The 21,015-nt window shown below is 43.7% G+C and overlaps 1 protein-coding gene across 1 annotated transcript in view; it reads right to left on the bottom strand.

Moving 5' to 3' along the window:
* Nucleotides 1–21,015, bottom strand: part of EIF2B5 (eukaryotic translation initiation factor 2B subunit epsilon) — a 105,331-nt gene that overhangs the window by 14,741 nt on the left and 69,575 nt on the right. Inside the window, exons 8-11 of the mRNA XM_078667980.1 lie at nt 19,887–20,032; nt 11,925–12,060; nt 9,219–9,335; nt 3,642–3,749 (exon numbers count right to left, since the gene is read on the bottom strand). Of these exons, the coding sequence (XP_078524106.1) occupies nt 3,642–3,749; nt 9,219–9,335; nt 11,925–12,060; nt 19,887–20,032 (507 nt within the window). The remainder of the gene's footprint in view (nt 1–3,641; nt 3,750–9,218; nt 9,336–11,924; nt 12,061–19,886; nt 20,033–21,015) is intronic.

Here is a 21,015-nt window from a genome sequence, read left to right as displayed (position 1 = left end):
AAGAAATAGAATTCTTAATTTCCCCTAAGGAAAAGAAATTCTGCAAGTGTGGCAAGATTATGTACGTTTTGCAAAATATAGTATTGCAATGCAAGGGCTACATTAATCAGCTACGTGAAAAAAGATGCATTTTATTGGGGTTTTCTGCAATGTGGTTCCCACATTTTAGCTTCCTCGCCTAAAATAGATGTTAGGAGAGAAAAGTCTTTCCCGCTTGCCCAGAGGTGCTGTATTCACAGGAGTCTACAATGGTTATTTGCCTGCAACAATGAAGATGTCTTCTTTTGGTGTTCTGTAGTTCTAGATACTATTACACAGATTTTTTGGGGATGTGTGCTTTAGTAGTACCCGAAACATATTTCCAACATATTTCCACATTTGCATGAGGCAGTAACTCCGCTAATGATTATGTTCGAGGAGGGTCAAAGCCATCAATATTGCAGGGTTTTTACGAGATGTGTGGATTCCTGTCAATGCTACGTATTCATGTGCAGCCAATTTGGAAGTAACTTAAGAACTGTGTTTTATTTGGGCTACAAGAATCAAGCCTGCAAAGGGTGTTCACTCCAGAGAATATATTGACCAATAACCTCAGTCATCAGACCTCTTGAGGTCAAGAGTGGTTTCTTCCTGAGGACCTTTCTGTGACTGCTGGGCCTTGTGGGGTCTTGCCTATATATATGGCCCAAACAAAATAATTTACCAAGCTTTGTAGTATCTATAAAGGGGGTCATGTTATGAAAACAAATACAGAGAATCCACCACAGCAGAAGTTTATAACTAAGAAAATTACAGTATGTTATTACAACGATTGAGGCGATTTGAGCTGCAGTTAAAGTAAGGAAAATAGTTTGATTATGGTTTGCATTTAGGGCTGGAGTAAGCTAGAGAGCTGGGTTGAAGGTTACAGGGAGGGGCAAGTGATAGGGTTAGAGTTTGATTAAGGGCAAGGGTTAAAGTGAAATGTACAGTGAGGGGTACGTTTACGGCAATGAACGATGTAAAAGTAGGGGCTCAGCGAGCATTTGCAAGAGAAACTGAGGATTGATAGAGTCATTTTGTTGTAGAGGATGTTTTAGTTGTAGCAGCATCATTGAAACAATCCCGGAATTCTCTGCAATCATTTTGTCCTCCTGGCATTTTTTGCTGTAATGTAGATCCCCTAAAAAGGTGGTGATTTTGGAACCAACAACTGTATGTTTCTCTTTGTAGCCATTTTAAAGTTACTGGATATCATGATCACAGCTCAGAGTTCAGAAGATGTGGCAAATCTTGATGAAATACAAACTCACCACAGATTTCATATTGTGTCATAGAAATCTTCGGATCACACTTTAGATTCACAAAACCATACTTCTTCACTTATTTTAGGTACAAGAATCTACTCATCATCTAGTCCAAAGGGGATAAATTATTAAAATGTATCTAATTAAAAATGGCATTTTGTGTTAATAAAGATAAAGTGCTCAAAATTTAAATGTTGACGCGACTATTAGGTTGATGATTCTAGGAGCACATAACTGTTATTTATAGATGGCTTAATCTCTAGTAATACCTTTTAGTGTGAGACTTTGCTGCAGTCCCTTGCTTCTTTATTGATTTACAAGATATTTTTTGTAATGCTTCTAAGGAAAAACTCACTTGAATGATTTTTTGAGAAGCATGAAAATATGCATCTTTGTTTACAAGCTAACGTAAAGAACTATAATTTATAACGCAGTAGTAAAGTAGGTAAAATCTTGTGCAGACATTATACTTATTAGGAATTAATCCAGGTATTGTTAATTCACATTTCAGTCATGGGCTGTAATCACAATCCAAAAGTGACGTTCCAAATGCTCATGTAATGACCAAAATAATTTTCAATAACACAAACCAGGTTTTATTGGACAGTTAAGAGTTTTGTTCTGAAAATGATACTTTGTTTGCCACAGAGAAGAGACTGTTTCTATTAACGATCCGACTGCCTTCCTTCATCCCCGCACCCAAAAACATCATATGCGGCATACCACAATGATCATCCCTTTGCCACACCCTTTTCAACATCTACACGAGCCCCCTCGCAGACATCTTCTGATCCCATGGATTCAACATAATCTCCTATGCAGACGACACTCAACAGATCCTCTCACTCATCGAGGACCCCTTCAATGTCAAAACCAACTTCTGCAACGCCATGACCAACGTAGTAAAATGGATGAGAGACTAGGACCTCCAACTCAACCCAGAAAAAACGTACTGATCTGCGGGAAGAACACCTCTGCATGGGACCACAGCTGGTGGCCTGGAGATCTTGGACCTACAGCAACATCGACTCATCATGCACGCAACCTCTGCATCATCCTCAACAGCCAACTGACCAAGGAACAACAAGTCAACAGAATTGCCTCCTCCTGCTTCCACACTCTTCGCATGCTCTGCAGTCCTCAGATAGATCTCGACTAACACAAGAAAAACCGTTACTCAGGCCCTCGTCACCAGCCACCTCGACAACACCAACACCCTCTATGCCGGCATCTACACCCAGCTCCTTTGAAGACTTCAGACCATAGAAAATGCTGCAACCAGACTCATCCTGAACACCCCGAAACCTACCCACATTGCCCCCCACCCGAGACCTCACTGGCTCCAGATCCAGAAGAGATGCCAGTTCGAGACCCTCATGCACGCCTACAAAGCCCTCCATGACCTTGGACCTGCTTACATCAACTACCGACTGAACTTCCACCAACCCTCTAGACAGCTGCACTCCTCTTCAATCGCCCTCATAAACACACCTCACATCCGTCGCAGCGGCAGCCACTCCTTCTCCTACATCGCTGCCAAGACCTGGAATGACCTTCCCATCCAGCTCCGTACAGCACCCTCACTGGCAGACTTCAGAAAGAGACGCAAGACCTGGCTCTTCGACAGAGACACAGCATCCAGATACCCCTAGGGGTGGCAGTGTTATGCTCTACAAATGCTGTTTGATTTGATTTAACCAGGTTGGATTAATCTTACAACCAGAAATATCATCCTACAGTGAAGAGCATATTACAATTACACGACTGCACTTTTATACTAAGAGGTGTTTTTAGAGCACTGATTAAACAATGCTGATGCAGATAACCTCAGTGCAAATGCCTGAGAGGCTATCTTGCGCTGTACTAAAATGCGTCAATTTTGGACTTGGGGAAAGAAACCAAGCCTCAATTTTTTACTAAAATGATGCGTTTATTCTTCACCAGAACAAGAAAGAATACATTCTGCCATATTCGTGTCTTGATCATTATAAATCTGCTTATAGTGCACAACTCCAAACAGAATGGGTAGCAGTAGCTTTTAATGACAAAATGAACCACTTTTGGGCCTAGACTGGGCTTTGCGGAACATCTATGTGCTACAAATGCATAATATCTCTTCACAAACCTGAATTTCAGGCTTACAAATGCACACAGTATACAGCAATATCTGTTTCGAAGTATGGACTGCAAAAATGGTCTATACAAACTCTCATTCAAAAGCACTAAACCACACTTTAGTTTGTGTACAACCATGTAACCCAGAAGCAGGAGTGAGGTTAACCATCAGAATTGTACTGGTCCACCGAAGGACCTCTAAAGGTGGCTATGCATGAAAATTAGTCCCCTGGTGCTCACCTTTGATATCATCCAACTGAGGGGACACCGTGCGACTGTCCATCTGCTCCGATCCTGCACTCTGCTCACTTTCAGTGTCACTCTGCTCATCTCGATTCAGAGTCAGGCCTGAGCAAAATCAAAGAAACATTAATAGGGACCTGCACCACAAGGAGCATGTGATCTCGTCTGAGACACGGTGTATCAGAGTAATTTTGTAAATGTTACATTTTTTTCATCATAATTTCCTGTTTCATAGACGGGGTGGATGTGGAACACGAGTGACACGAGGGAGACTTCCAAAGAAGCTACAGCTGCTGTTAGCGATGTTCATTGTTCAGGCTCGTCCCTTAAAACTCCCACCCATGAACCTGATCACAAGGCACAATTATAGAGATAAGAGCTGTTCTAAAAAATGATTTGATTGCACCTATTTACAGAAATGTTGAATCATATAAAAATACCCCCCCCCCCCCCCCCACACACACACTTTTTGCTTCGTATTAGATGCAATTTTGACTGAGGTGTGCTGGGTTCCTGCTAACCAGGTCTCCAGTACCAGTGGTCTTTCCCTAAAAATGTACAATTGTGCCCCCCATTTGGACAAACCTTTAGCACCCTCCCTAGTAAATAGTAGCCTGGTACCAAGGGCTTGAGGTACTAAAGAGGGTCCCCTAAGGGCTGCACCACGAATTGTGCCACCGTAAGGGACCCCTCACCATGCACAGTTGCCATCGCAGGCTACGTGTCTTGGTGCAAACAAAAGTGAAAACACAACATTTCACACATCCCTGTGTGCCGTGCCTACATGCACTGCATGCAGTACAGGCAAGTCACCCCTACAGCAGACCTTCCGGCCCTAAGCCAGGATCACTATCCTACATGTGAGGGCGTACCTGCATAAGCAGATATACCCCTGTACTAGTCAGTTCCATTACTGCCAGTACAAGTGGTCAGAGAAGCCATTTTAAACACATGTGCTGGATACTAGTGAAAGCGAGTTTCCCAGCCACATTATGGCTTCACTGAAAATAGGGATGTTTGGTAACAAACATCTCGAATTAATAAACCCACACAGATGCCAGTGTTGGATTTATTAGTACATACACACAGAGGGCACCTTAGAAGTGCCCCCTGAAAATCTACCCGCTTCTGGTGTGCTGACGGACTGTTTTTTTCTGCCACCACAGACAAGTTTATGACCCCCAAGGGTGAGGGCCCCTGCTTTCAGGAGGCGTGAAACAAAGCCTGCTCAGGCAGAGGGGGTTCAAACCTCCTTCCGCAGGATGACCTGCAGATTAGGATTTCAAGGCAGGGGGGCTTCAAAGAGCCTACCACCTTTGGTATGCGACTCAGTCTTCCCTCACAGGAGAAGATGCCACCCGTCCTTTGGCACCAGAACAGGTGGGAAAATTAGCTAGTCAGATAGGCGTGTCCACCCTCGGGCTAGTGCCATCCCTAAGGTGGTCTACCAGAAGTGGACGCGACTTTTCAAAGTTAGCCATCTTGGTGATGGCAAACCTAGGAATTTTGGGACAGGGTTATTCCCACAGGAAGTGGTCATATCGGGGGCATAGTGACCCCAAAGGTAGGTAGCTTATTGGCTACTACTCTACACTCCCCTAAGCCCCCTAAATCCTGGCGGAAAAGACTGATTTCAACAAAGACCCAGATACTCCAGAGAAGCAGCGGAGTTGCTTTCCTGCATCCTGCAGGCACCCCAAGAAGAATGGAGAGGACTCCAGACATGCCAAAAACCACTGCTGCCAAGCACCACTGCACCCGAGCCCCCCCGAGTCGAAGTGGGCCAATGGCCTGAGTGTGGTTCCCAAGCCCACAGGAGACAGAGTCCACTTTGGTTTTGCCCCTTGTGAACTCCCAGACATCAACTGTAGCCTCGGTGTGCAGGCCCCCCTTAACCGTGAGTGCTCCTGGATGAAGCAATCTGACAACTCAAAGACCCTCTTCACCCAGCCAGAAGAGAACAGGAACACCGGTGTCCCACGTCCCCATACATCGTAAGACTTGAACCCTCTGGTTGGGCCCACCTGGCCCCCAGGTCCAAACCTGCAGCATCTTTTCACGCAGACGGGTCCCCATAGTCTAACATTGGGTACCAAATGAAGTATTGCACCACTGCAACTGGCCGCCCTAATGCAGCTGGAGGTGGCTTGCTGGTGCTGCCTTAGTCCTTCCCCATACTGCCCTTGAGTCCAGGAGATGGTCTCATAAGTTGTTGTACCTGAATTCCCAACTTATTTTTCCTCCCATAGGATAACATTGCAGCTTCTGAAAAATGCACTGTGTTGACTTTATTAAACACAAAAGTAATTATCTTGCAAAACGTACTTACCTGATTGTATCGATTCTGGTTCCTAAACATATATAAATATAAGTTTTATTTTTATAAATTGGTGTGGATGTCCTTATTGAGTTGTGTGCATAATTTATTGACCATGTGTATTTTGTAGATGTCGAACACTCCTCTCTGGTAAGCCTAAGGCTGCTCAACCACACTAACCCTAGAAGACCACCTTGGGATTGCTAGAGCAAGCCCATGTCCACTTATAAGAGAATACCTGGACTCTGCACAGTATCTCTCTTTTTGATATCCATACTAATATTATAAAGAGAGAGCCCAAACCTTTGAGGCGGGTAATCTCAGTAACCACAGCACCAATCACAACACCCAATACATCGTTGGAAAGGGCAGTTGCAGCAGAAGGACATAGGCTATGCAGACGGCCACCATATACATTTTTATTTATTTATTGTTTTTCTTAACTTTTCAAGAAACAGTGGTGTTCATCACAATCATACAGTGCAAGACATACAATTGTACCGTAGGACACCATATACATTTAAAAGGTAAAAGAACCGTGCCAGCAAAGTAGTCCCTTGTGGGCCTGTCTGCGTTTTGCTGGGGGCGTGACTAACGCTAGGGGCGTGTGGTACGGCCATCACATCGTGGGCTGTGGGCGTGTGCTGGGGGCGTGACAAAGGCGGGGGGCGTGTGTCCGCCCTTCATGCCATGTGAGTTGACCATACAAGCGCCAATTACTTTGCTGCGCAGCATCAAGGGGCACGCTGGGGGCGTGACACGCTGGGGGCATGTGTCCGGCCTTCATGCCATGTGAACGAAATTACGCCGCATCAAAGGGCACGCTGGGGGCATGAGAAACGCTGGGGGCGTGTGTTACGTTCCGCCCTTCATGCCATGTGGGTCGTACATTAATCAGAAGATCGTCTGCTGTGGCCGTGTGCTGGGGCATGACAAACTGACAAACACGTTCAGCTGGAGGCCTGGTAAGTAAAATTACTGCAGCCTCTCCTGCGCGCTGTTACTGAACTCTCTCATTTAACGAAATTAGACGCGCCTGCTACCATCAACCAGGGCTCCAACCGGGCTCAGGCGGCGGATCAGTACACTAATTACACGCGCCTGATATCATCAACCAGGGCTGCAGCTGGGCCTCAAGCGGGGGAACACGCGCCTGCTAACATCAAACAGGCCTGCATCTGGGCCTTAAGCGGTGGAACACGCAAATGAGCGTGTCTGCGGGGACAATTACTGCAGCCTCTCCTACTCGCTGTCACTGAACTCTCTCATTAAATGGATTTACCCGCGGTTGATAACTCTCTCATTCAACGACATTACACGCGCCTGCTAACATCAACCAGGGCTGTAGCCGGGCTCAGGCGACGGATCACTACACCAATTACCCGCGCCTGCTAACATCAACGAGGGCTGCAGCTGGCCCTTCTCCGTCCCTATTCTAATGAAACAAAAATTGTTGTCTACCGCGAGATTTTAAAGTAAATTGCCCTTGCCAAATACACACATTACATTTCATACCCGGACAACGTCGGGACGGGCTGCTAGTACTATATAAATTGCCAGCTTCCTACACACTCATCCAGTACACAGGCTAGAATTCGATCTGTTTGGAATCACCGTTGCAGTTTCCGCTGTCACAAAAGTCGCACTACATGCATGTAAAAAGACCATGAAATGGATATGCTGAGACTGTAGGACCACACAGGAAACCCCCACTGGAAGTGGGCCTGGTTAGCTCAAAGGGCTTCATGGCCAGGGAATAAATCAGGATTGCCAAACTAGAAGGCATCTGGGATGGGATCCACATGAAATTATTAAAAGATTTGAAAGCAGAATTCGCTCTACACAAATGTCAGTTTTCTGTTCCAACAGCTGCAACATGCTTTAGAGCCCTACTGGGAAAGATTAGCGGCGCTCCCAGAGTTTAACCCGCTAGTTGTCAAACTGGCTCTGGAACTGCTTGGAAAAAGAGGTATATTCTAGATATGCTACTCTTTAGTAGCTAATGCCCCTGAAATCCCTCTATTCTAGAATGGGAAAGGATCCAGTTATCGTAGATGAGGACTACTGGCGAAAGGTGAAGATGGAGCCCAACCAAATTGACCTTTGAGCCCGCCTTGGCCCCGTAAATTTAACTACCTCCATAAAACATGATCCCCCAGAGAGGTTACAAAGAATGTGCAGACGAAAATGCAAACTGTACCTGTTGCATCGCCAATGGCACCTTCTTACACTGTGTGGGAATGTGCCAAATCCTACAGTATTGGTCACACATGCAACAATTCTTTGTTGCAGTAGTGGGAGGGTCCATCAGTGTCACTGCTAAGATAGCACTCCTGGCCATACTGATGAAATGAGGGGGTGGGGGGTACTGGAAGGCTCCTGCACGCTGACAGGAATAGGCTTTCTCACAGCCAAAATTGACACTGCACAACAGTACAGATGACAGATTACACCCTTGGTGTGGAATGGATGCAAGGTATGTACCACCGCTCTCATCTTGAGGACGAGACACCCAGATCTAAGGAGCGCAGCATAAAAAGGGAAAATTCTAAGGGGCATGGCAACAGGCACAAAGCTTGGAAGTTTTGAGAAGGTCCTGTCACACTTCATTGGGAATGCTTATGCGAACACAATACTATTCTTTGGAGACCTACTCGGATGTACATCTGGCCATTACTGTATTGTATGCCTATTACCAGATACATGTTCGGTATACTTTGAATTTTTAATGTTTCAAGCAGCCACATTATTTAAAGGATTGCCACAGCCAAGCCATACAAAACATGCAGTTTTCTCAGTATTTTCGATTGCTTGCCCCATTTGAAAAAGCAAGGATAGTCAAGCACTCTTCTCTGGTCACTTAAATTCAAATTAAGATTGCCAGTTAGGAAGTGCTTTTGATAGGAAATAAGCAGAGAGCAAATTATACCTCTAAACGTCAAGCAGGGAAATCAAAGATGGCAAGAAGGGCAGGAAAGGTTGCTTGTTTGAAGATTGTTTTGTTATAACAAAAAGCAACAGAACATGTGTGCAGTGACTTTTACCTTACTGCAATGATGTAACCAATTTGTGTTATCCAGAAGCTCAATATGTGGTAAGAATTGATTTCTTCAATTAAGTTTTGCCTAAAGACACATGCTTAAATGACGTGAAAAACATACTGGCACTTCAAAATCCCCAGGCACACAATGACACAATGCAGAAGCACACCTCTTTAATCAAATTTATGAAAGTCTGCACAGAAAAAGTAAACTCACCCCAGAGACTCCGCCGCAATGCTTCATCATCCTCGTCCTCTGCCTCGTCTTCAATGAGATCTGCAGCTTTCCAGGTGTAACCTCTGCCTTCTAATCCAACCTCACCTGTATTGTATGCTAGAAGAGAATTTACGCTTTAGGAGTAAACACTTCCCATATCACTTGAACACTCCTGCATTCAGTATAGCTAGTCCAATTCCAGTAACAACAATTGTGAGGGAAAATGGGGGTGGTGGACACACAAAAGCACTATTATTATAGCTAAGTGGATGTTACTGGGGAGAGTACTGCTGCTAGCCAGGAACTAGAAAGCTGTGCAAGTACTGTGGAAATAAAGTGAAAATCACGGTATAAGAATGAGAAAATGCGATGTCCATCTCACTCAAGACAGAGTCACTCCATAGCACAAATACTCAGGAGTAACTCTGGGAGAAAGTAGACATGGTGCTCCTTTGTCTGATATCAAACTAGAGCACAAAGCTGTTCATTATTCACTATGACCCATTCCTGTGTGCACTGCAATGAACAACAGCTATGTTCAAGTTACCCAAGAGCATGACTTTATATTATCTATAGTGCAGTGCATCCCATTCAAAATATGAATAAGGCAACTGATCCACTATAATTAACGCAATTTTGAACTTAAATGTCAAGTCAAGTCAAGTCAGAGAATTTATATAGCGCACTACATACCCAGAGGGTCTCAAGGCGCTTAGGAAGGGGAGGAGGATTACTTGTCAAATATCCACGTTTTAAGTTGCTTTCTGAATGCTAGGTGGTTCTGGGTAAGGCGAAGGTAAGTGGGGAGTGAGTTCCAAGTTTTAGCAGCCAGGTATGAGAAGGATCTGCCTCCCATAGTGGTCTTGTTGATGCGAGGTACAGTGGCGAGGGCTTGGCTGGAAGAACGTAGTTGGCGGGAGGGGGCGTAGAAGGACAGTCGTGAGTTGAGGCATTCTGGTCCGATGTCGTAGAGTGATTTGTGTGCGTGGGTTAGCAGTCGGAAAGTGATTCTCTTATTGACGGGTAGCCAGTGGAGGTCTTTCAGGTGACCAGAGATGTGTTCGTTGCGCGGGATGTCTAATATGATCCTGGCTGATGCGTTTTGGATTCGTTGGAGTTTCTTCTGGAGTTTAGCGGTAGTACCTGCGTAGAGGGTGTTTCCGTAGTCCAGTCGGCTCGTGACCAGAGCATGGGTGACTGTTTTCCTGGTTTTGGTGGGGATCCAGCGAAATGTTTTTTTGAGCATGCGAAGAATGTTGAAGCAGGATGAGGATACGGCGCTGACTTGTCTGTTCATTGAAAGTGAAGAATCCAGGATAACGCCTAGGTTCCGTGCGTGGTCTGTCGGGATGGGTGCTTTTCCAAGGGCTTCCGGCCACCAAGAGTTGTCCCATGCAGAGGGGGATGTACCTAGGATGAGGACTTCTGTTTTATCTGAGTTCAGTTTCAGACGGCTGTGTTTCATCCATTCAGCAACTTCTTTCATTCCTTCGTGTAGGTTAGTTTTGGCGGTGCTAGGGTCCTTGGTGAGAGAAAGGATTAGTTGAGTGTCATCCGCGTAAGAGATGATGTTGAGGTTGTGTTGGCGGGCGATGGCCGCGAGGGGGCTCATGTATACGTTGAAGAGGGTGGGGCTGAGTGAGGATCCTTGTGGTACGCCACAGATGACTTCAGTGGCCTCGGACTTGAATGGTGGGAGGCGGACTCTCTGGGTTCTTCCGGTGAGGAACGAGGTGATCCATTCAAGTGCTTTTCCTTGTATTCCGATGTTACTGAGGCGTTGTAAAAGGGTGCTGTGGCAGACTGTGTCGAATGCTGCAGAGAGGTCGAGGAGGATGAGGGCGACTGTGTCTCCATTGTCCAGTAGAGTTCGAATGTCGTCTGTTGCTGCGATGAGGGCGGTCTCAGTGCTGTGTTTTGCTCGGAAGCCAGATTGTGAGGAGTCGAGGGATTTGTTGTCTTCGAGGAAAGCGGCGAGCTGGTTGTTGACAGCTTTCTCGATTACTTTGGCCGGGAATGGAAGGAGTGAAATGGGGCGGTAATTTTTGAGTTCGGTGGGGTCCGCTGTGGGTTTTTTCAGAAGGGCGGTGAGTTCAGCGTGTTTCCAGATTTCCGGGAAGGTGGCGGAGTTGAAGGAGCAGTTGATGACGTCTCGGAGGTGCGGTGCTATGACGGAGTCTGCTTTGTTGAAGATGTGGTGAGGACATGGGTCTGTGGGGGATCCTGAGTGGATGGAGTTCATCAGGCGGATGGTGTCCTCAGTGGAGATTGGGTTCCAGTCGTTAAGGGTGTTCAAGGGGGGAGAATGTTCAACATATGGTTGGGTGGGTTGGACTCCGGGTTGGTTGTCGAAGCTGTTGTGGATGTCTGCAAATAAATGTGAATATATCCTTCCAGGGTGCCGCACCCCTCTATTACCAGATGCTGGAGTGATCTTAAACTTTCAACCTATAAAGTCTAGCTCAAGCTCCCCTAAAGCAATTCCCACACTCAGCTGCCAAATTGGATGCATTCATTAACCACATGAAATTCATCTCAAACCCTTTAGTGTTTCCCTTCATCAGATGCACAAGTGCTGCACCACATAAAATCCATTACTACATCTAGAGATTTCCACCCACTAACAAAAACTTTCTATTGCCTCTCTGCACTGATCTGCGTATGCCCACTTATTTGCTGCCTTAGGTGAAACCTAATGGGCCATACCTTTGAACTTTGTCTTCTCCTCCTTGGTATCTGCACTGTCATCACTGAACTCGTCGTCATCCTCTTCTTCTTCTTCTGGGTGGTGTAGTGAAATCACAGTTTCTTCAGGAAGTGTGATGTTTGGTCCCACTACCACCTGACAAGAGTTTCAAACAACAGTTACTCCTGAATGCAAGAATAATATATTGCCTGTATCAGGTAAACCAACAACGAGAATACCTTCCCTTTGTAGCTGGCACTTACAGGGGAGAAGGAAGGATATCAGTAACCGAATTCTGTAACAAGCAGACGACCATATGGAAGGATTAGAACTAGAAAAGGAGTAGCTTTGAAGCTAGGTAATGTTTCCTTCTTCTAATTCAGGTACAGAAGCTGTCTGTATCTAGGCCTTTGCTTTCAAACACAGCCTCTCTCTGAAAGTGTTGGTTTCGACTGTGCAACTGTCAAACAGACCCACTGCTAACAATATACACAGAGCAGACTTTGGGCCTGCCCCCTTCAACCACTGGCTTTCTTCTACCAGACTCTTTCAGCCAATGGCTTGAGACTTTTTCAATCATGTCTTAGCTCAACCAGGCGATGAGTGTATCCCTTCATCTCAGCTTTGAATTAACAAATAACTGCTTGAGGGACTACAACTACAGCGCTCTGTATTCACTCCCACTGGATGCCTAATATGCTAAAAGAGTATGGTTAGGACTCTGAACTAAGAACTATTGACTTTGCGAATGTTTATTTGTAGGTTTTAATTATTTTTATACACATACAGGCGCACAGGTCAATCACAGTTATAGCAGGATCTAGTCAGACTAAGAAGAAAACAGATCAATGTTCCAAAGTCATATCAATTTAATCATTCGCCTCCATTTCTACCATCACTGTGAGAGCAGTTGTGATCTCCAAAGGGAAGGGAATGCTCAATGTGTCAGCAACCAAAGCACAGTAAAATCCTAATGTTGAGAGGGTAAACGTTCAACTATGATCTACAAGTTACACACACCTGTTCAACGCAGATCTTGACTGTCCTCTTCAACAGCAGTGGGGGCTCATGATCGTGGCTAAGGTCCCTATTGCACTCTTTTGGGGGTCCTGCTTTACTTGGGAAGGGTGAAGGTAGTCCCAAAAGCTAGTCTGACAAAAAGGAAAAGCAGCTTTGAGCAGACTTACTTTCACTTTTTCTTGGACACTGCCAGAGTAGGGATGTTCCTATATTCAGGACGCATCAAGTTCCAAAGTTAAATTCCAAGAACCTGGCTCGATCTCCCTCCATGGTACCTACAGTTAAACATTGCTTGCAAAATCAAGTTTGCATTGCTTGATCTCAGGTTTGGCTAGGTATAGAACGTTTAAGATGGTACACAAGAGATTTAATTCCACTTTCAGCGAGTGAAGATCTTGGAGGGCTGGTTTCTTTAAAATGAGGCAGTCTACCATTGGCCCCTAGACTCAGAGTAGACAGGCCATGTTTAGATACTTCTAAACACTTAGCATTTTTCAAGCAATGACAACTGTGTAATTAAGATGTATTCATCCTTTCCCTGTATCTACTGGCGAGCTGTATTAGATTACCCTTTGGCTAATGACACAGGAGTTCGAGGGTATACTTTAAAATGGCAGCAATTGCCAAAATGTCCAGGCTGGGCAACCAGCTCTGGAAAAAACAACAGGCTGGGAAATCAGGTTATTCTATCCAAGTTCTGGTATAGGTGTGTTTACAGTGGTCTGGTCAGGATGTGGATACGGTGGAAAGACGTTGCACAGAAATTTCAGGGGTCAAAATACACCTACATGATGAAAGCTTCACCATTCAAACAAGAAAAACACGGACATCAGCAGCAAGGAACAGACACCAAAAGACTCTGGGGCTCAAGTCATGCAGACATAACCCTTACTATAAGCAACATCTGAGCATCATACAGCAGGTAACTGTGATGCTGATAGTTCTCAGAGACAGAATGACCTGCACGGTGTGTGCTAGACCCACACTGTCTACAAGGCCACCTAAGTCAATATGATAAGGAATGGCACGATCAAAAAGGACAATGCTAAAATACCTTAGCTACAACAAAAGACAGTACCTACAGCCATTAAGAGCTCTGCCCCAGACAATGCCAGCGACCCCCAATCACGTTCACTGCCACTAGCATCCATGGCAATAGTTTGCTCTTCCTGCTTTTTTGGCTAAAGATGTATTGAGCCTGTTCTATCTCCTCTGTGGTTTGCTGGGATCCTGTCAGGCAAGCAAAGAAGAGAGATGCAGAAGAGCAAAATGATGGCGAGGAGCCTAAAGTCTTTAAGGGGATAAAAGGTGACATTGGCGAGGGATGAGGCAAGTATCATCCGCACATACGTCTCTCCATTGTGAACATGAGTAAATTACAGTATTTACCTCAGAGTCTCAAAGCTTTTACTTCTTTACTTTTCCCATTACACAAACCAGGTACAAAAGTTACTACACCCTTAACCAATCCTCACTCAAGCACCTCTGTAACCATCTCCATTAAAGTCATGGGTCTAAATATATTGCTTTGGTAGCCGAAGGAAGGACGTGCATCTCATATTTATAACAATGGTAAATATGTGAGAACTAAAACTAGACCCTTTTCTGTGATCATGTGGTCCTTTTCAATTTGACAACGACTGAGTTTGAATCTATGAATTAGGCTTCAGCGAAGAATTGGTCTTGAAAAACTATTTTTAATTTCAAATACATCTGCTGCAGGGTTAGCAGGATTCAGGCCCTTTCACCTTCAGGAACCCTAAACAATGTATTTTATTCAAAAAGGCTGAGAATGACAAATCATCCTTCATTACTTTGTAAAGTAGTCTCAGAATTTCATACTAATAGAACTGATTTTCATTTTTCTAAGTGGTATATCCTCAGAATAATTGTCATATGCTAGAAATTACCCCCAAAGATGTTGCCAGGTAATCCAAAGAGAGTGAAACAAGCTACTGGGGATTTGATCAAGAATCTATCTAGCGATCTACTCATCCTTTCACAAAGCAGGTTTGTTTGTAATCACATCACAAAGACCACCGTGGGTAAAGCTGTTCTAAAGATTCATTTGGCTAAGACTTTCCTACTTTTCCATTAGGAGATTTTGCCATCCTTTGGCCTGCAAGCTATGGAATTTGGGATAATTCTTGATATTTCTTTTTTATTTTATGCATTTATAAAGCGCCTGAATCACCCCAAATGGGGTATCTCCGCGCTGAGGACAAAAGCGGTACAACATAAGGAGGGTAAATAAAGTTAGAAAAGGTGAGTCTTGAGCTTTTTTCTGAATGCCATATAGTTGGCACTGAGACGAAGATCCATACGTAGTTGATTCCATAGCAAGGGAGCCATGTAAGTAAAAGATTTTCCTCCTAGTCTAGATAGTTTAATACGAGGTACCACCAGTAGGCCTTTTCCCTCGGAACAAAGTGTCCGAGATGGGATGTACTTGGTAAGTTTTTCAGCCAAATAGCTAGGGGCCATCTGATTGAGGCCTTTAAACACAAGGCAGCACACTTTAAAATTAATTCTCTTCCGAATAGGAAGCCAATGTAAGTTGTGTAATAAAGGAAGAGATGGGGGAACGCCTGGGGGCGCTGGTCACCAGACGTGCTGCAGTATTCTGTACCACCTGCAAGCTTTATAAGTCCGAGTCTTTGGCCGAGATCAGCAAAGCATTACCATAATCCAAGCGACTAAGGACTAAAGCATGGATTAATGTCTTCCGAGTACTAATTGGGAGAAAATAAAAGATATTACGAAGCAAACTCAGGGCGTAAAAACAAGATTTTTTAATGGTTCCTATGTGTTGTTCCAGGTTAAGGTCACTATTTATTAGGACCAAGTTTTTTGACAACTGTCTTTGGAGTGGGAGCTATACCCAGTTCTTCCGGCCACCAACTGGGAGACCACACAGTAACAGCATCCTTGAAATTTCATTTTAATGTTAATGACGATCAGAGACGATCCTATGATGCAGATGGAAAGGACGGTGTCTGGCTTTTATTCATTACTCTGCATCACAGGAATCTTCATAAACTACTCTGACTTCACGCCTTCATGGTTTGAATAGCAAAAGAATAAACAGCAGGGATCCCTATTTTTTTCCATCGAAAGAGTACAAAACATAACCGGACATGGAAGATGCTGAGTTTTCTATAGAGCAGGGTACTAGTTTAAAGCTTTCCAGTGCAGCTCCCTACCTGGCTGCATTATTCTTCTGCCTCATACATGCTTTTTCCTTGCATTTAGGAAACACAAAGATTTTTGCTGCAATGTTGTATTAATGATCATTTTGAAGTTTAATTGGGCTTAATTGTGAAAAGAAAAACATGAAAGTCAATCTTTTTGCCTTAGGAAGGATTCAGTTTTCCTGCATTTAAAATGCTGTTTGTTACCATTTATTTTAGATGCTCTTGATGAAGAAAGAAAGCTAGTGCACAGATTCAAATACCTTGTGTTAGGCCGCAAATGCAGCCACATTAGCCATCTTAACCAGGAAGCTTGAAATGTAGCAGGCTTTGTTGCCCCACTGAGTCAACTTTTTGATATTTTTTTGGTAAGAGGCAAAGGAAAGGGCACCAGAGAAGATCTGCAGTGCACTGCAGTGATACGCCCCTATTAAAAGCCTCAAATTGCACAATCTATATATATATAAAAACAAATGTATGTCTGTCTGTCTGTTTGTTTGTCCTTCATGCATTACTACACCATTCATCCGATCGCCATGAAACTTTGAGAAGTTGTTGAGTACACTCCCGCGAAGGGTTCTGGCATAATTTTTTTTTAAATATCGGCCCCCCAGGGCCCTCATAATCTTTTGAATACTGATGTACGCACAAGACGAAAAAACAAAAAATCGTGTATCCACAAGCACTCGAATAAATAAATAGAATTAAAACGACACTTTGAAATGTTTTACATATTAAAAGGAATACGTTTCAATAAAAATGACACAATGTAAATTGAATGTTATCATAACGAGTTTCCTTGAATTTCCTTTCTAAGGAGATCGCCGCGACGGGTAAGCTAGTATTCTATAACTGCGCCCGACACAGTTGACTTTTATATCGTGGTTGCTAACATTTCACAACTCTGTAAATAAAAGTGTCAATTACAAATAACTGTTCCTACCCAACTCAATTTAAAGCGATTAACACACCTAGAAAGAAAGAATTGACTGCCTGGATTACACTGCGTGGGCTGCAGTTTTAAAATGGCTCTTGCAACAAGCACTCCCACTCCTTGAGCTGAGCTATTTGGGAGGTTAATGTTTGCTTATTCTGGCAACCACATGACAAAGAGACCAAGTTGGAAAGAACCACAAAAATTCACAAACAAAGATTCATGATAAACCGCTGAACCTTATTTGTCAAAGATACTTTCCTACCACGAATCTATGAATGTTTGTGCTTCTAGAAAATGGAATTATAAAAATAAGCAGTCTGGCGCGCCTTATAAATAGATACAAATATGGCCCCTTTCCCATGTCTTTTGAAAGGGGCCAAACTACAACCCATTTTAAGAAGTGGAAGACAGTCTGTAAATCCATGTAAACGGTATCCTACTACGCTAAAATACTCACTGATATTCTGCAAACCCATGTGATAGACTTGCCAAAAACCTAAAAAGTATTTTGGCTGGGGATGTCGACTATGCACAATGCAGGCGACCTCGTCCTGTGGAAATTTATATTTTTTTACTCATTATATTTCTTGACTTGCCCCATTAATGGACCAACATGTTAACAGTGGGGACACCTCATTCGATGAATCGCATATCAGAGGCAATGTACTAAGGGACCTGGTCAAAGATATTAAGACATTGTTATGGCCAGTATCTAATACTACAGGAGTAAGGCAAGGTTGTGTTTTGGCCCTCCACTCTTCAACATTTTGATCACTCATTTAGTTGAGGAGCAGGGGCGTTTTTCCCCCAAAGCTGGGAAGTTAAACCAGATTGGCTGTGTTTTCAGCTGATAAAAACTAAAAAACTACTAGGGCCACATTGCAGTTAATGGTTTGTTTGCCCACCATGCAACGTCATACAGGATCCAGACACTTGCAATCAGCTTTGGGCCTGCTCCTATAGAACTGTCTAGCACAAACTGCTCCTCTGACAGGGAACACAAGCAATCCCAGTGTGGTTATGACTTGTTTGTGCTTTATCGAAAGGGTGAAGCTGGAGTCCTTTGGGAGGGTGACCAGGCGCACCAGATTTAGCGGGATACACTCCCAATCTTTCACCATCCTGCCCAGCAAATTTCAGAACAGTTAGTACATGTCCAGGTTTTTGGAGAGGATGTCAAATGCATATGGGGGAACCACATTTCTGGTGTTCTAGTACAGAATTCAGTAGTAGTCCTTAGTAGAATGCAAACTAAATTAACACTAAATATACTGTACCAAAAGTTCAATTTAATTTATTTTGTGCCTCACTGTCTGTTTTTCTATTTTGGTGAGTTCTGTTCATCAGGTCATTCTGTGCCTCCCGGTTGATGCCAAATCCTATTCCTACTTTCATTTGTGGGGTATCCTGGTGTTTTTGGTTTTCAAGATCTAGTCACCCTAACCTATGGCACATGCAGTTCTCAAGCTGTGCCCTACAGATGAGGTCCACATAAGACGAAACCTGTGTGAGATGGTTTATGTTCCCATTTAGAGACGTCCTAGTAGTTCGGAATGGAGGGTCCCTATTGGAGCAAGTCTAAGGCTAGTTTACATAGAAAACCTACAAAAATCTTGAAGCTTTTGAATAGGGGTAATATAGCAACGTTAAGAAAATCAAATGCCTGTCTTTAGATTGGAGTGGACCGAAATGGCACTCTCGGATCTAGCAATTACCAGGTTCATTACTCATTTTTGAAAACACATGATCAGCCAGAAGATTTCCAGGAATGTATAGGACAATTTGCGAAATCCTAATTCGTGCATTATCGTTTTTTGGTAAGTCTGTTTTGCTGTTTGGAATGTGTTGCCTAAGGGATCTTTAAGAGCATGAGAGCTTCCCTAGCTGGCTCCAAGCAACCCATCATCGCACTGCCTTATTAATCTGCCAAAATCTGCCTGCCTCGAGCACATGCCCACTTTTAGGAACTCTACCTGCTTGGTCACCTCCAAGGTAACCCTCCTCCCTTGAACTTCACTACCCTCTCTTGAGGCTGATTTAAAAACAAAAAACGCTCAATAATCTAGAGTATGACCAACACAGTATAAATTGTATCTTTCTAGGATCCACTGACCGTGCTCCGCCTAAGGAACGCATATATTAAATATGATGGTATGTATTTTGCTTGTCTTAAACACTCATCATCCCATGAGATCTGCGCCACTTCCCACATCTCTATCTTCTGCATTACTGGTCTGTGTTATCGTCACAAGCGGCTGCCCTATGAAATGAGAATGTTCTTTTGTGCAGCATGTTTTGAATGCTAAGGCTGCAAAACAAATACATGATGAAATGCTAACAGCCCTTAGCCAAGGCTTGGTAAAGTTCTCAGAAAAATAAAAAACTGCCCAACAAAAAAAACTGAAAGACACAGGATTCCTACGTGTGGTGCCAAGTGTGGGAGAAACCTTGCTCGGAGATCCCTGAAGTGAAAGAATTGGTACAGAAAAAATTTACAACTCTAGGACACCACAAACTGGTTGTGAAGCAAGCTAATATTCAAAAGACTGAAATAGATCAAGATATTTAAAACATGTTAATAGAGATAAAGTGATTTCTTGAAAGTGATAAAAGCATAGTATTCAAAATCAGATAAGGAATCAAATAGCAAAAGGACATCTGAAAGATATTAAATACGCTTCAACAAGTCTGGTATTAAATATAGGTTACTAAATAAAAACATTTTGTATTTATTGAAGGCTATCGCAAAATGGATATAATTGAAGAAACCAGTTCATTAGCATCCTTTTGCTAAAAAGACACACACATAAAAGAGAACTATGAAAAGAACTTACCTTGGAAGTCAAGACACAGTGAGGCATTAATGTAACTCCCTTCTTCACAACAGCACCATCACAGACCAGCGACTGCGTGATGACGACGCCATCTTCCAAGTTGACACCATCCCAGAGATGGGCGCGGTCCAAGATCACTTTATTACCTGCCAGACGAAAGAGTAGGATCATGGATATGAACAGCTTTTGCATAGCCACACTGCTTCCTCCTTCCTTTGTTAGCCATCCTCTAGAAAGCATCTCTCCATAAGATTCTTGCTTTCACCTGGAAAGTTTCTCTATTGTCCGATCAGCTCAGATTTGCCACTGACAAAACTCCTTTGCAATTAACTAAGTCCTCCTTGCTTGGTATTACTCCATTCAAGTTTTACCTTTCTTGGGAGCCATTCCTCTCTCGGGCTCTTGCTCTGCCAAACCCATAAATCGCTCACCTTATCGAAAAGTTCTATTCTCCCTCCCCAAACAATGTTTATCCCCAACTTCTCACACACATCTGAAGCTCACATTTAATGAACTGCGCTCATTCCCTCTATGTTCTCAGTAACCATTAGTTACAAATGCACCACAACCATTCAACCTGCTTGGGGACTGGAATACTGACTGTAATGACCAGCATTGGCAAAGCCAATAGGTTGCACCTCAGGAACCTCTGGTTTTTCTAATGGTTCTAGCTATGCTGCACAGCATCCCTGATGCTGAGCAGCATGGCTAGACTTATTAAAAAACAAAAAAAATTAAATTTGAGCCTTTAACGTGGACACACAATTTTGAAAGGGAAAATGTGCGCACAACTAATGCACACACCAACAAAATGACACAGGCGCTGTTTTTATTTTATTTTTTTAGTTACCGATCCGAGTTGGTGGGTAACTAAAAAGAAACTGTGCAAAAGCGTTTTCTTCTTAAGTGGGTGAGGGAGCTAAAGCAACAGGGCAGAAGCAACCCGGGATGCATAAGCAACACAGAGGAGGCAGGAGTACAAGGAAGCAAAAAGGGATGTAGAAGCAACATGAGCTAGGGCAAGAGGGACACAGACGGAGCAAAGGGGCAGAAGCAACACAGGGGTTGGGAGAAAGCAACACGGAGGGTGCTGGTGGAAGAAGCAACAATTGGGAGGGGGAGAGAGAGA

The sequence above is a fragment of the Lissotriton helveticus genome, chromosome 11 (assembly GCF_964261635.1).
Source record: "Lissotriton helveticus chromosome 11, aLisHel1.1, whole genome shotgun sequence".
NCBI lineage: Eukaryota > Metazoa > Chordata > Amphibia > Caudata > Salamandridae > Lissotriton > Lissotriton helveticus.
The sequence above is the reverse complement of the archived record's forward strand: the minus strand, read 5'-3'. Positions and strand labels throughout refer to the sequence as shown.